General features: G+C 42.8%; 1 protein-coding gene across 1 annotated transcript in view; it reads right to left on the reverse strand.

The window, feature by feature from the left end:
• khdrbs3 (KH domain containing, RNA binding, signal transduction associated 3) overlaps positions 1-14,221 on the reverse strand; it is a gene marked incomplete at its 5' end in the record, with an annotated part of 49,003 nt that extends 34,782 nt beyond the window's left edge. The window contains 3 exon segments of the mRNA XM_024263404.1: positions 3,187-3,367; positions 9,289-9,428; positions 14,075-14,221. Of these exon segments, the coding sequence (XP_024119172.1) occupies positions 3,187-3,367; positions 9,289-9,428; positions 14,075-14,221 (468 nt within the window).
• Between the last annotated feature and the right edge of the window lie 1,692 nt (positions 14,222-15,913).

Below are 15,913 nucleotides of genomic sequence, written 5' to 3' on the forward strand. Positions count from 1 at the left end.
AGGTGTGTCCAGCCAATAAGAACATGCCAGAGCAGGGTATATTGGAAAACATGCAGGAAGCCGGCTCTCAAGGACCAGGGTTCCCTACCCCTGGGATAAATCATCGACTGTAGCAACAATAGACAGCTCAATCCCTGCCCCCTCGTGTTCCAAACAGGAAGTACCTGCTTGTACCTAGAAGTCAAAGTCCCATACACTTCCATTGAGCAATAGCCCGTTATTTTTCAGCCATTCTGTTTGTCAGAATAAATATTCTTGCTCTGATACATTTTCCTTAACATCTTTCTAATCCTGTTTTTCATAAAGATATATATATATACAGTATATATTTTATTGCAAGGTGATAAGGTATAAACTGACCAATCAGATGCCTCAGTTAAAGCATGTGGTGCCCGCTGGCTCCACCACCAACGTTTGGTTAATACATTCTCCCGATCCACTTTCAGTAGAAGGGGTGTGGACTTTGAACAGCTCACTCATGATTGGTGACTGTAGTTCCTCTAAAAACATGACTCAGACCGACTCAGACCAATCACTGTTTTTACGGTTTCAAAATGGCGGCACACTTATCAGGAAGTATGGTGTCAGATTTGGCCTGATTTTGCGAAAGCTAGGTGTAAGACATTTTTTATGGGTGATGTGACTCCTCACTTTGTCAAGTGATAATGTACGTCTATGGATAAATACAGGGTTGTGTCAGGAAAGATGTCCGGTGTAAAAATCTCTACTAAACCAACTGAATAAATCAGTAGAAGCTGAAATATTTGAAAGATCTTATGAGAAACATCCTTCAATCAGGAATTCTAGCTAATGGGGCGGCTGTGGTGCAGCGGTAGGGCGGTCAACTCCTGAGCAGAAGATTGCGGGTTTGATTCTTGCCTTGGCTGCCCATGTGTTGAAGTGTCCTTCGGCAAAACGCTGAACCCCAAATTGCCTCTGGTGGAGGATGGCGCCAGTGTCGGGCAGCAGAGCCACCACCAATGTGTGAATGTGTCTGTGACTGCAGCGCTTTGGGCCTCTGAAGAAGGTAGGAAAGCGCTAAACAAGTACACACCATTTACCATAATTCACATCACAAGACTGAAAAAAAATTATAGTCATTCTGCAAATATAATTGGAGGAAATTTAAAATGTTCCATCATGTTTTAGTGGTTTAATAAGCTCTACTTGATTCCAGAGACTAAAATATTTTCTCAGGCAGAAAGTTGCAGAATGGAGGTTGGAATGGAGGAAGAAGGTCTTGATTATATTTCAGGAATACAGGACAAGATCTTCACTTAAACGTCCTCATAGCTTCATTCAAAGACACTTAAAGGCAGACAAATCCAGCTTCACTAAACCCCTGCAGTCTTATTCTGTATCAGAGATGCTGGAAAGATGAAGATTGGTCACGCAGCCTCGTCTCCACAATGAGAAATATGACATGTTTAATTTCTCTCCAGTGGGATTTGCTGCAGGTAAGACAGAAATCTAAATGTGCCTAATGGATTACATCAAATGAGATTTGGCTGCCATCGTGGTAACCATTCAAGACCGATGGGGAAGCCAAGATTGGATCAATGGATAATAACATTTTCTGCTGTTTTGTTTGGTAACAGTTGGATTCAGAGTAATTTGCTGCTGATTCAGGCAGAAGCTCAGGGAGAAGTGGATCAGCAAAGCAAAGGAACAGCCAAAGACCAAGCCTTTATGCTCATCCAGGGTTCCTTTGTCTACAGAGGAGAATGTGGTTTTTGTCCAGCTGGGAGGGTGCAGCGGCCCTTTGACATACATTTTCAGCAAGAAAAGATTGAATGGACGACAAGCAGAGAAAATCTTTCATTTCGCCGCGATTAAAAAAGCTTGCATCTCAGAGGCTGGCAGAGCGCCGCCCTGTCTTTGGGATTCATTCATTTTGCACAAAGCACCTCATTCAGTAGACAATTTGCAGCAACGGGGCCAAATTTATCATGCGGCAGATGTTGGGGGTCTCCTTTTTCCTCCCATCCAGACACACAGGTGCAGGTGTCTGGGACGCAGTTTACCACCGTGACAATGATGGGAAACAGCTGGCCCACGACTCATTCTGCACGACCTCCGCACACTTGATTTGCAACCTCAGAATAAAGCTGTCATACGTGGTTATGGGGGCTGCGGGAGCCAGCTTCTGTCCTCCTGCAGACTAAACGTTCGTCTCTGGGGAGTTCGCTCTGACAGAGTCCCACAAATTTATCTGTGGCAGTGGCTCCAGTCAACATGAAAGAAGACAGTGCAGAAACACCAACGACACATCCACCCTCCCTACACATGTTAGTGTGTGTTCTTATGACCATGGATGTTCTCATGATCTACACATGATCTACACATGTTCTCATGATCTACTCATGTTCTCATGATCTACACATGTTATCATGATCCATGCATGATTGAAATCAGATGAGGATTATTATCTTTGGTGATCTCAGTATTTATTTTTATCAACTAGTGCATTTGGCTATTGATGGGACAGACTGACACCCCCCATAAAAAGTGGAATCAAAGAGCAAAGTGTTATTAAAGAGCGCAACATGATCAGCAGATGATCAAACTGAAAGGAATTGTTTGATGATGGTGGTAAAACCTCAAACGGTGGCAAGTTGTGGACTCAGATTTAATGAGGATCCTTTCAGTCCACCTCCTGGAAGCCAGACTCTGACAGCAAACGCAGTGGAAGAGGACTCAGGTCTGGACTTGCTTTCTTCATTAGGAGATTTCTGAAGATACATTTGGTTAAATGTTTTTTTTTTTTGCTTTACTCCTTCATGAAGATGCTGCCAAATCTATAACGTCAGGAGCCGTCACAGGGACACAGGAGGCCAATGGCAGCGGATCGTTGTTAGCTCTCACCGCTGAGCTCTCATCAGGACTTGTTCTAATCTGGATGATGTAATCAGAGTTTGGTCGCTGTCGTCTCTCTGCAGACCTGCCAGAAACTGATAAGAAGCTTCAAAATGTAGATGTATGAGCCTCCAAATGTTTCATCCAAGTTTTTACTCTAACTTTGAACATCAGTGTGGCACATAGCATGCCAGATGAGAGTAAAAATACTCATCTCTTGACGTTAGGTCAGGAAGCATCACCTGTTTACCTGTTCACATCACTTTAATGCCCCTCCCCTTCCCCCGGGTCTCTTCCCATGGATGGACGGGCTCTCAACGATGTACTCACATATTCACCGTATGTCTCCTGCACTATGGGGGGCGCTGGCCTGTAGCCGGCTGCGGGCAGGGCGCCTCTGGCTCTCTGGACCCCTCTCGCTCTGGAGGATGGAGCCCTGCTGGGGGGGGCTCCTCTGGGGGCTGCTCCTCGAGGCACAGCTCCGTGGAGAGGAGGAACTCCTCCACGAGTCCTGAGGAAACAAACGGGACGTGAGGTAAGGGGGGGCTGCGTCTTCTGCTGCCCGCCTGCCCGTCTTCTGCAGGTGATTTCCTACAGACATGCTGAATGGAAGGCAGGTTACAGGTGTGGGTGGGGGGAGGAACAGCGCAGGCTGGGAGAGTGAGTCAAGTCCATTACTCAAAGCTCAGCATGTCTCATGCATGGAAAGCTTCTAGTCTCTTAAGCAGATAAAAATATCCTTTTCTCCTCCTCTTTGTGCTCTGAGCGAAGCCTAAAATGTTGAGGAGATCGCCGCTCTGAACAAAGCCATCACATTCTCAGTTTCCTGGATGACTGGGACTTACATTCAGGTCAATCCATCAGTTACAGGATTTGACAGGAAAAGAGGAAAGACAGTCTGGCTATCCGACCCTTTACACACAGACTTAAGGTTCTTCTAAAAGCAGTGAAGTTGCTCTTCACATGCTTTGCTGTCTATGTTTTCCATTTCTGCTGCTTTCTCTGCGTCGTGTTGAACCATCCAGATTTAGGGCAATGGAAGAAAAAAAAGAGGAAACCCAAATCGTCTGACTAATGGGGACAGCAGGGAGTGTGGCTGGGAAAAGAAAAAAGCACGAGTGACAGAAGATTCCCCTTCAAAAATCTGCATTTTCATTGAGAAAAAGCTTTTAAAAAAAAAGCAAACATGTTGAGCCTGAGCATCTTTCCTGATCAAAACCATCACATGTGAAAATCTCCAGACCTTCCTGTGGGACCTTTACATCTTGACACTCAAGCTAGACAGAGTAAATGCTAATTAACAGTATCATTTAAAACACAGCCAATTATAATCCCACTCACTGTGAGACAAACACTTCATCTCTGTGACCTTGTTTTTCTTCAGTTCTGGAGAAAATATTAAAAACAACAAACTTGTAAACATCACTGAGCTTTTTCAGCTTTTAAAGCACAGAAACAGAAAAGAGCGTCTCTGCAGCCGCGTACATGAGGAAAAGATACAACGATTCTTAATTCAGATTAAATGTGCGCCGTCGCAGCTGGAGTTCTTAATCAGTTTAACCAGGAGTAAGGGGGGTACTGGTTCTGCCATGATGAAAACCTGAATACAGATGTTTGTGTACTGATGCTTTCTCACCGACTTTGATTGGAGCTGACAACCCCCCACTAGAAAAAAAATGGACTTGAAGCAGGTCAGTTCTGGTGATAATTCACTGAGTTAAAAGACGTTCATGCTTTGGCTGAAAGTTAAATCTGCACGTCGACAACTTTATTCTGGTGCAAGAAATGAGAGGATTTTTTATTCTAGACAAGTGAACCTTTGCAATCTATGGGGAGAGTTCAAGTTCACTCCTGGGGGGGCAATGTCCTGTTTTTTTTTGTTTGTTTCTTTTTTTTGGCCATCGACTGTATCACAGACTCAGGTGATAATCCCACAGGGATGTATGACCACGAGCAGGGAGCCGGCTCTAGAGGGCTGTGACAGAACACCCCCCTGAACACTGAATGTATCTTCCATGGCGAAGACACTGGAGGTCAAGTTCAAGCTTTCTTTGTTCAGCAATGATGGAACAATAAAGAGGAGCTTCACAGACATGACACAGAACGTCAAACCAAAACCAAGAATACTAGAATAAAACAAGTAAACAAAATATAAAGACCGTAATCATGTTACCTACTTAAAATCAAAAGGTGACTTTAGGCTCAGATTTAAAAACCAATAGAAGCTTTAAAGAATAAATTCTGACATGCATGAGCCATGATCGCTCCAGAGATGCAGATCTTATATAAGAAAAAGCGTACAAAAAATCACTTAGCTCCACATATTAGTGCTTTAGTGTAAAGCAGAAACATTTAACATTCAGGACTTCAGGGATTTTTAGACACAATTGCAGCACATTTACTGTATACACTGAACATCTTCATCAGTGGCACAAAAAGAGCAACCTTGTGAAATGTGTGAAAGGTCTTTTTCAAAAATGTAACTCTTATTCTCTAATTGGATTTGATCAACGTTTTATTTTGGAGGGCCAGACAGGTGACCAGCTGTGACCCGCTTCCTGTTTCTGTCCTGAATTCAGTCAGATGAAGTCGCACTGCTGTTTGGGTCTGTGAGTGAACAAACAGAAAACATTTAAAAATGAAAACATCACTTTTTGTTTAGCAGGAAGTCAATTATCTAGGATTTCCTTCTGTGATTCTCGCTGAGGTTTGCACGCCGTCAGCAGCGCAGCTCATTTTTCTGCTCACAGACGAAGCTGCATAATGTCGCTCATTCTTGTAAAATGTATGAAACCGCCCCCGCTCCCACAATGAAGGGGGGGGGGTCTCCTTTTTAAACAGCTCCTATCGGAGCGGGAACGGGATCTTTGTGCACCGCTGCTACACTTTCCTGAATCAGAATCAGCTCAGCTCGATTCCAACCGCAGGGTCTTATATTCAGATTTCTGTGATTGTTTGCGGCGTCAGACTAAAATCTGGTTCATATCAGAGCTGATGTGACCTGCAAGCACAGACCTGTCCATGAGGCTCAGATCTGGTGCTTTTATGCTGTACAGAATCATAAAGAGGATTTTGGGGAAACCTTTGTGACTCACATTCTGCCGGCCTCGAGGTGAAAGCTTTTAGCTTGGATGTTTTTATGAGGGAAACACCTGCAGACAGTTCGAGCTTTCTAATGACGATTCCTTCACAATGCTCATATTTCAGATTAAAAGCACACAGCTTATGAGCAGATTTACAGAAGAGGGAAATCAACATTTACAGGATCAATCCTACAGAAAACAGAGAGGCATGAATGTAGATGGAAAGATTTAGAGAGGTTTCTGCTGCTTCCTCCGCTCAGACGACACGTCTCCGCCTCTGTTTGTGACGGCGCGGGCGATTGTGTATTCTGCTGGATTGAAAAAGGTAATACAATCTGCTGTGGTCAGTTTAGCACAGAAAATTGTCTTTTCAGGAGGGAAAATGGAATTCTTTGTGACTTTGTGAGAAGTCACAAAAACGTCTGCGGCTGGAAAAATCACTTTAAGATGATTTTGTGGGAACATCAAAGGACACGGATTAGTAATATTCAAGCCGCAGAAATACATGGAAGAAAAAGATGACAAAAGAAAGAGTTTTTATGGAACAGGATCACTGCAGGATGTAATTTTTCCAGCATCCTCCCTTCCTGATGACAGAGCTGCTCATCTGCATCAGCTTCTAAGAGAGAAGGATCTCTGAGAGGACTTCTTGAGAGTGGGATAAAACTGGCGGATTCTTTCAGGAATGAGTTTGCCCTATTCATGACTGTTTTATGCAACAAATAGATAATTGTTGTCTGACAAATCCAGAAGAGGAAGTCCTCCCATCCTCTGAATCCTCCTCACTTCCATCCAGGAACAAGTCCACACCATGAGTAGAACCGACCATTCCATCTGATGTGGAGAGCTGAGCTGATGATCCGTCCGATAGACACCAACATCACACCTTCACATGGTGGAAATCCGCTTAATCGGATTAATCTGATCACTTTTCTGATGTAGTTTCATGATTTCCTCTTAAGATTTCTGACATAAAAAGCTTAAACCTAAATAAATCAAAACCATGTTTCTGAACTTTAATCTGACAGGTCTTTCAGATTCAACCCTGACCTCGGTGCAGATCAGCAGCAGAACAAATGAAAGAAAAACATCTTTGTGTATCAGGTCACCATCAGTTTGATCGTATTTGCTGTCTGGAATGAATCCAGAAGATGCTACATGTTGGTTCAGCTACAGGCAGAGCGGACCTGCAGCTGTACGGTGCATTCACACAAAGCGTGATTTGAGCAACTAATTTGAGTGCCCCGCCCATCTTTCACCACGTGGCGAAATCGCTGCTTGTTGCCAGTCAAAAAATGGGTTCCTGAGAGTGATGCCACAGCCGCATGTGGGAGGAGCTACCAGCTAATGCCTTTAGGGTGATGCTTTAAGGAACGTGTCTGTGGATATCTCACTTAAAATGTTGAGAGATCCGGTTCATTTATTGTGAAAAGTTCTACAAAAACATCAGTAATCATGTCTCCTTGTTTGGATTTATTTGATTTTTATTCAAAGATTTTCCCGGTACTGGTGGCTCTGTCTGCATGACAGCTGCTTCCACGGTGTTTCTGTGTCTCTGTGGCTGAGCTAGAAGGCTGACCGTCTCGTATTAACCTGAGGGGGAAAGATAAAATTAGGAGAACTTTTTTTTTTCTTCAATGTCTCAATGAGGCCCAAACCGGTAGCCTCTGCACCCGGCAACCTCTCTCTCTCTGCCGGCATATCGAGCGAGTGAGGCGATCTGTCTAGAGTGTATCCCGCCTTCGCCCCAGAGAAGCGTGCCCAAAGCTGAGTTCCTGATTGACTGATGATGCAGTGACCTGTCAAACATCAGATATTTAAATTTTGGCAGCACAACTCAATTTGAGCCAGACCTCTGTGCCCGTTGCTCAAATCACGTTGGGGGTCTTCAGATCGCCTCATTTCACGTCTGTACCCTTGACTTAAGATTGATGTATTTTCTTTCTGGAAACTGGAAACATTTTGTCTTTGGTGAATAGAAATCCAAAATAATCCCACAAAACAGAACTCTTCAGATTATTAAAGAGCTCTTCAGATTAAAACGTTCACCTCGCTTAACTTGAAAACATATTCATCATTATTATTATTTGATATTTGTGTGGAAGGAGTTCTGGTTCTGGAGGTTCTGGTTCTGAACTGAGCTTCACTCCATCAAACTACAACAGCAGCTGCATGACGGCTGAAAGTCTTTCCAGGCCCGGCTCCACGTGTCAGGAGTTTGGTGTGAAACGCCAGCTCTCTGGAGGTCCCATCATTAACCCAGGTTAGCGTCTGCTGCTCTGAATGACTTTCTTGTAAACAGGAAATAAAATAACCTCCATGGAGGCAGCAGACACTCTACAAATGTGAGGCAGCTCTGATGGAATAAGAACACAACCGATGCCATTGTGAGCTAAATGTGGGCTCCATGTTTAGTCAGACAGCAGATGTTCCAGTCAGAGAAGCACAGCCGGTCCGTGTTCAAGTATGTCTATCTTTTGACTTCGTTAACAAAAATCCATCTCCTTTCTTTATGGACTCCTAAATAAAAAGGAAGAGCACCTTCTGATACATGCACACCCTTTAGACTTCATTTAACAGGATAAGGGGTGGAGCTAAACCTAAGGGAGGGGTGGGATTGGAACACGGTTGTAGCCGACCTGTTGCTTCGCAGGTCTGCTTTCTTTAGTGCGCTCTACAGTAAATGGAATGTAAAGAATGAATAAAGTTTACTGTCAGTCAGGGACTGAAACCGGAAAACCAGCACCAAACCATGATGCCCCCTCCACCATTCCTCAGAAATGGCACAGTGCAGACAGGAATTTGAAACGCTTTTCAGATAAAAAGCTAACGTGGATCGATGTTAATAAATATATTATTTTATTTTGTTTTGTGTTGATAAATGTTCCATCAAACAAAAAGCAGATATGACGTTTCTAGATTTGTGAAGCATTTTTCTGTAGCTGAGCACACGAACATCCTCAGGATGACCCACTTTAAAGATGCAGCGAGGCCTCTCATTTTGATCTGTCCTAATTCTGCTGTGCACGTGTTAAACACAGGTCGTATCTCTATAGTGAGGGGAAGAACAGAAGAAAGCCCCGGAGCAGAGAGAGCAGACCAGCTCTTTCTGACGGCCTTTTTCTGGACGGCAGCTGTTTGAAGATGACAAATGTATCCAATAAAACCGTTTCTGAGACAGTCTTGACAGGACAGTCTGAGACCTGGGTCTGAAGACGCCACACAGCAAGAGGGAAAATATCTCTGATACTCTCAGCTAAGGAGCAGAAACACAAAAAAACGTCTTCTGTTATCAGACAGTTCTTAATGTTCTGTAACTGAAGCTGCATCACTGACACATGCAGATTACCTGGGGGGCCCTGGAGCAGGCGTCCCTCTACCGCGTGCAGCCGACTTTCCCCTGACCGACGGCACCTTGGCGTCCTCGGAGCCCCCGTTCAGGTACGTGAGCTCCTGCAGCTGCGCCTGCCTGATCTCATCGTTGTAGTCCTGCAGACAGACGGGTTACGTTTACAAACACCTCTACTGTATTCAATAGGAATGTCTGATGAACGTTCTTCTCAGGACGGCAGCATGGTTCAGGTCTGACCCCATAAATATGAAGGTAGATTTGTTGATTAAGTTTTGTCCGTTCATCAAAGGGTAATAAGAGATTTGTGTGTCTGTACAAAGATTTGTAACTGTAGTAAAACATGTTTACATGTAAAAAAAAAGTTTGGTGCATCTGTAAAACTGTTTTATAAGTGTAGAAAAAATGCTTTGTCCATGTGTTAAACGTCATACACATACGAGCACACACATTGATCTACAATCAAACCCAGGTTTGAGGTACAATTCCAGCAGCCTTTCCCTGCACCAATCGGTGCACTGCTTGGACCTGCCAATCAGATGCATGATATCCATGCCAGGAAAAAAGAAAAACCTTTCTTCACCCTACAAAAAGGAGACAAGAAAAATGGTGGAACATGCCTGAAATATGGTAATTGATGTATTTTATGACACCATTGCAACTGAAAAATATAAAGTGTTGATTAGGGATGTAACGGGTCACAAGAAACAGTTCGGCACACATGTACCGTGGATCCCAGCGCGCGCATAATTTAAATCAATTTTGCGTTCACATCAAATTTATTTTATCGAGCTATAAAGTAGCCACTTGATGGTTATCCAGAAGTATGTGAACATGAAGCTCCTGCTGCGAGTGGAAGGAGCTCTTGTCAAAAACTTCTCTTGACCTCATCATGGAGGACCCCAATGGTGAAATATCAGTTTCATTTCATTTTAAGAGCTGAATAACAGCATCTTTACTCGTCTCCGTGTCTGGGTTCAGAGACTCTCCCAGTACGGAGCAGCAGCTGTCCCGCACAGGAGAAAGCTGCTGCTCCGACTGTAACAGGGACGTGTTGTCAGGGGCGATAGTATGGCAAGCGAAAGGGATCATAAAACGTCAGGAAAAGTGGGCACAGCAGTGCCACGTTTTACAGATAACAATTATTATTTTAAATATGTAGATGTTCCAACAGTTTGTTTCAATAAAACAATTAATACAAAAAAATAATTTTAAGTTTAATTTCAACCGATTTATGTACATTTTAATTTGGACATTAGGTGGTGCGAAACCTAATAGGTACGTCAGATAGATTTGGTATTTTCAGCACTAATTTAAACTAGGGATGTCCCGATTTCCGATCACGTGATCGGATCGGGACATCCCTAGTTTAAACATTCTTTTCTCTAATTTTTTGTAGATTTTGTCTAAAGACATGAAAATGTAATCCGAAACTACAAGTTTTATCATTTTGTTTATGGTCAAAGTATAAAGATTTTTTGCTCTACTAAATAGGCCTCAATGAGGAAATGTTTTGATGTTTTCTTCTATTAAATATTTGTTTTGAAGCCTTTACAAAAAGAATCTCAGGCTCAGGCTCAGGCTTTTATTTTGTTGTATTTGGGAATCCTTAACTTTAAGTGATCTAATAAATGATCCGAACCATAACCCTAAAACCGGACACAATCTGAACCGTGATTTTGTGATCCGTTAAACCCCTAGTGTTGATCACTGTTAATTTGAGTGATTTTGATGGTATCTTTTACCATTTCGTCCTAGTGCCTGTTTCATGGCATGGACATCACACATCTGATCCGCTGGGCCAGCCATCACAATGGGTGACAGTGAAAGGCTCCTGATTGACTGTTTTATTTAGAAGAAAATGTACTTGTAACTTGTGTTTTGTCATTATAGATCAATGTGTATGTGTGTTGCACACTTGGATGAAAGACCCGGACAAACATGGGTTTTGTTTGAAGTTTTGCCTTTAGTGAAAAGCTGGAACATGAACACAGCACGCGTTATACACTGCTCACAAAAATTAAAGGAGCACTTCAAATAAACACATTAGATACATCAGATCTCAATATGAATTTTGGATATCTATACAAATAATGACAGGGCAGTGTCTTAGGAACAAAAGGATGCCAAGTCTTTTAATGGAAATAAAAGTTTTCAGCCTACAGAGGCTCAATTGTGTAGACACCATAAAATCAGAGTGAAATGAAGATGTGGCAGGCTAGTCCATTTTTTCCAAAACTTCATTTCTACAACTCAAAATGATTTTCAGTATCTTGTGTGGCCCCCACCAGCTTGTATGCATGCTTGACAACGTGGCGGCATGCTCCTAATGAGACGACGGATGGTGTCTTGTGGCATTTCCTCCCAGATCTGTGTGAGGGCATCCCTGAGCTGTTGTACAGTCTGAGGAGCAACCTGGCGGCGCCTAATGGACCCAAACATAATGTCCCAGAGATGTTCTATTGGGTTTAAGTCAGGGGATGGTGAAGGCCATTCAATTGTTTCAATTCCTTCATCCTCCAGGTACTGCCTGCATACTCTTGACACGTGAGGCCGGGCATTGTCGTGCATTAGGAGGAAACCAGGACCTACTGCACCAGCGTAGGGTCTGACAATGGGTTCAAGGATTTCATCTGGATACCTTATGGCAGTCAGAGCACCATTTCCTAGGCAGTAGAGGTCTGTGCGTCCCTCCATGGATATGCCTCCCCAGACCATCACTGACCCACCACCAAACCTGTCATGTTGAACCACGTTGCAGGCAGCATAACGTTCTCCTTGTCTTCTCCAGACTCTTTCACGTCTATCACAGGTGCTCAGGGTGAACCTGCTCTCGTCTGTGAAAAGTACAGGGCGCCAGTGGTGGACTTGCCAATTCTGGTGTTCTTGAGCAAATGCCAGTGGAGCTCCACGGTGCTGGGCAGTGAGCACAGGGCCCACTACAGGACGTGGGGCCCTCAGGCCACCTTCATGAAGTCTGTTCCTGATTGTTTGGGTAGAGACATTCACACCAGTGGCCCTCTGGAGGTCATTCTGTAGGGCACGAGCAGTGCTCAGCCTGTTCCTCCTTGCACAAAGGAGCAGGTATGGGTCCTGCTGAGGGGTTGAGGACCTTCTACGGCCCTGTCCAGCTCTCCCAGAATAACCACCAGTCTCCTGAAATCTCCTCCATGTTCTGGAGATTGTGCTGGGAGACACATTAAACCTTCTTGCTGCAGCACGTGTGGATGTGCCATCCTGGAGAAGTTGGACAACCTGTTCAACTTCTGTAGGGTTAAGGAATCTCCTCATACTGCCAGTAGAGATAATTATCAAGCCAAAATCAGCACGAGTGGAAAACCAGCCAAAAAAGATCAAGAGGGAGAAACTTGAAATGACCTCCACATGTAACACCAGTCCTGTTTGGAGGGTTTTCTAATTGTTGCCACTGAAGTGCACCTGTTGTTAATTCATGAACACCAATACAGCTGAAATTGATTAACGAGGCCCTCAGCTGCTTAACCAACCAGAAGATTATCAGACAGGTTTAATTCAATTCATGCCAGGCCCAATAAAAAAGTGTTCCTTTAATATTTCTATATTTCAGTGTATTTCATCCAATGGTTGGGCAGGTAAAACTTAGCTCCCCTGCCAGGCTCAGTCTAGGGAAACTCTCTCTTGTTGTGAGACAGAATAATACACTCTGCATGCTGAGTGCTGTATTTTAGGTGTTGGAGAATCACTTATTTAAAAAAAATACATATCAAAAATAAACAACATTATGGAACAGAGAGGGTTGCCAAATTAATTTGTCTATATTTATTCCTTTACCCTGTGTGCAAGTTTCACACACGGACAAAACCTTTTTATGAACAGACAATACTTTAACAAATCTCATTTTATACATAAATCTCATAACTTTATACATAAACTTCAATCATTTTCTTCTGATACTGTTGTTTTTTTTTCCCACAAAGGTAAAACATGATTCATAAATGAAGACACAAAACTCCTCCCACACAGGTGAGCAGCTGGAAGCTGCCAGAGTTTGTGATGTGATGAGTCTGCATTTGAAGCAGGGCAAGAGTAGTGTCACTCTGTCAGATATCACTCCCTTTTTTTGTATCCCAAATCCAAAAAGTTAAATACATTTTAATAGAATTTAGTAGCCTCAAACACAAAAGGGGTTTATACAAATAAACCCCTTTTGTGTTTAAGCATCAGATTCCTCCTGGCCAACATGGAGATTCTCAGTTTCTGTTTGTTCAGCTGCTGCGCCAGACCGGTTAGAAAAAATGAACAGTCTCTGTCTGCAGGCTGCAGCCTGGGGAATATCTGATGAATGTTCTTTACAGGACGGCCGTGTTCCTGAAGCAGCACAGCGTTTCTGATCTACCCCGATAAATCCTCACTGGACCGCAATCTGCATTTTCCTCTGATGCTGTTGTTTTTACCACTGAGGTCAAACATACAAATTCACACACAAAAACAAACACACACACATCCATATTCATAGACAAACAAACACTCGCATGCATTTAAATACACGTGAGTCCAAACGCACACACATGAATGCATGAGCACACTCTCAGAGACACACGCCTCATCCAAAGGCTCTGACAGGAAAAGTGTGAGTTAAAAAGAGAAATTGCTCTTTGCTGTTAGTGACCGGCTTCACCGTGGAAAGGCAGAAAATGAGTCGGCCAGGCCAAAGAGCACTTTCAGGAGATTCAGGATGTGACAAAGAGAGATACAGAGGGAGATTGTGTGTCCGTTTGTGTGTTTGTGTGCAGAGCGAGGGACATACTGGGATGAGAAATTTCTTGATCTCCTCCAGAGCGTGACCCATCCGTGCATAGGCTTCAGCCGGCGGAGCAAACACCTCGATGAGGACGTGCAGGTCCTCGTTCAGGTGGTGGTACTTGGCCTCGCCGCTCTGCCGCAGCTCCTCTTCCTGATGGAGAGGGAGAGAAGCCGTTTTGTTGCACAGGTCATCCATCTCCAGGAAGAGAATGAGCGAGCTGTCACAGCCAGGAATATTTATTGTTTTGTTTTCCAGCAAAGATTTACTGCAGGGAATTTTTCCATAACTGTTAACATAATGAGTTCTGATGTTTCCGTGCTGCAGACTTACAAACCGGCAGACAAAATATTGATGTGCGCTGTAGACTTCTGCAAACAGGCAGTCCTTAACATCCTTTCAATTGCAGCTGTCACAACTAACTGATAGCTTTTGTCTACACTAAGCTGCCACTTCACACAGCAAATAAGGATGAGCACACACCTCCACAGTCTTCTCCATCACGGCTGCATCTGAGCTCATGTTTGCTGCTGCATTAAGATGAAAAAAGTCAAACAGGCCTGATTGAGGGGATAAAAGAGACAACAATCTAAATTGTTGTGAAATTCTTCTAAAAAGTGTGTGGCCATAACCAATAATCAAATAACTATTCTCCTTCCTTTTTGTTCTTTTCTACAAATGTTTATGTGTAATCTACCAATATTTTATATGTGTAATAATTAAATTGTTAGTTATGGCATAGCTAAAGACATCTGTCACAGTTTTTTTTTCTTTCTTTATTTGGTTTTTACTCCAACACTAAATCGTAAATACAACTTTAGAATAAGTGCATCTCTACTAAACAACCAAAGTTTAATTTCTTGATGTCCCAGTTTTTTTTTTGTTTTTTGTTTTTTTAATTATAGAGTAAATAAAATCTCAGACTGTGATATACCAAGGAGACCACAGGGGGCAGTGTGTTTGTTTGCTCACCGGAGGTAAAACCACAACTTCTTGTTGTTATTACAGAGACAGCATGTTCAAATTCCCATCCTAATCTTTAACAACAGAAACTATGTAGTGCAGGACTATCTAGTGCCCTGGATTTCAAAAGAAATTCAAACCCCATGCTCACTACTATTCCTTTTTTTTTCTAAACGCTGGATATGTCACCAATTTCACGAAGTAAGAATCGAATCAATACGAACATTTCACGTCTATTTATGACTCCACTGTGTTCTGATGATGAAAATGTATATGGTTTATTGAAAAAAATACATTTAAACACTTATTTTTTGCAAAAAATCTGCAGTGCATTGTGGGCTATTTTCACTGATGTAGTGAATATCAATGCACATTGGTTTTTTGCAAAGACTTCTGGGAAATTTCTAGGGCACTCGATTTTAGAATTGTAGATTTGGATAGCATACCAATTGGTGAATGAGATATTTCCACTTTTTACAAGGTTTTTGTCACAAACTACAATTAGCTAAATAAAAACTCAAAGCATACAAATCTTTTGCTAATACCTAGCAAAAAAAGAAAAAAACAAAAATGTAATAGTGGGTTTTATACCATCCCATTTGAGGTTGTTTTATCTAACAGTGTTGTTTTTTTTATCCTATTTTTTCCTTTTTGAAAGATTATGTGAAACTCGTGGTTTCTAGATTTGATATCTTATCAGCTTTCTTGTTGAGTTCAAATGGTTTGCTGCATGGATGGATCCCTGTACTACTTCCAGTGATTTTCTTCTCAGGATCAGTGTTCTATTCCTGGACTGAGACTACCTCTCTGTGCAGGGTGAAGGTGCAGTCAGAGGATAAATGTGTGTGTAAATGAGTTTACAGGTCACATTCCAACCCAGTC

This window comes from Oryzias melastigma, linkage group LG11 (genome assembly GCF_002922805.2).
Source record: "Oryzias melastigma strain HK-1 linkage group LG11, ASM292280v2, whole genome shotgun sequence".
Taxonomy (NCBI): Eukaryota; Metazoa; Chordata; class Actinopteri; order Beloniformes; family Adrianichthyidae; genus Oryzias; species Oryzias melastigma.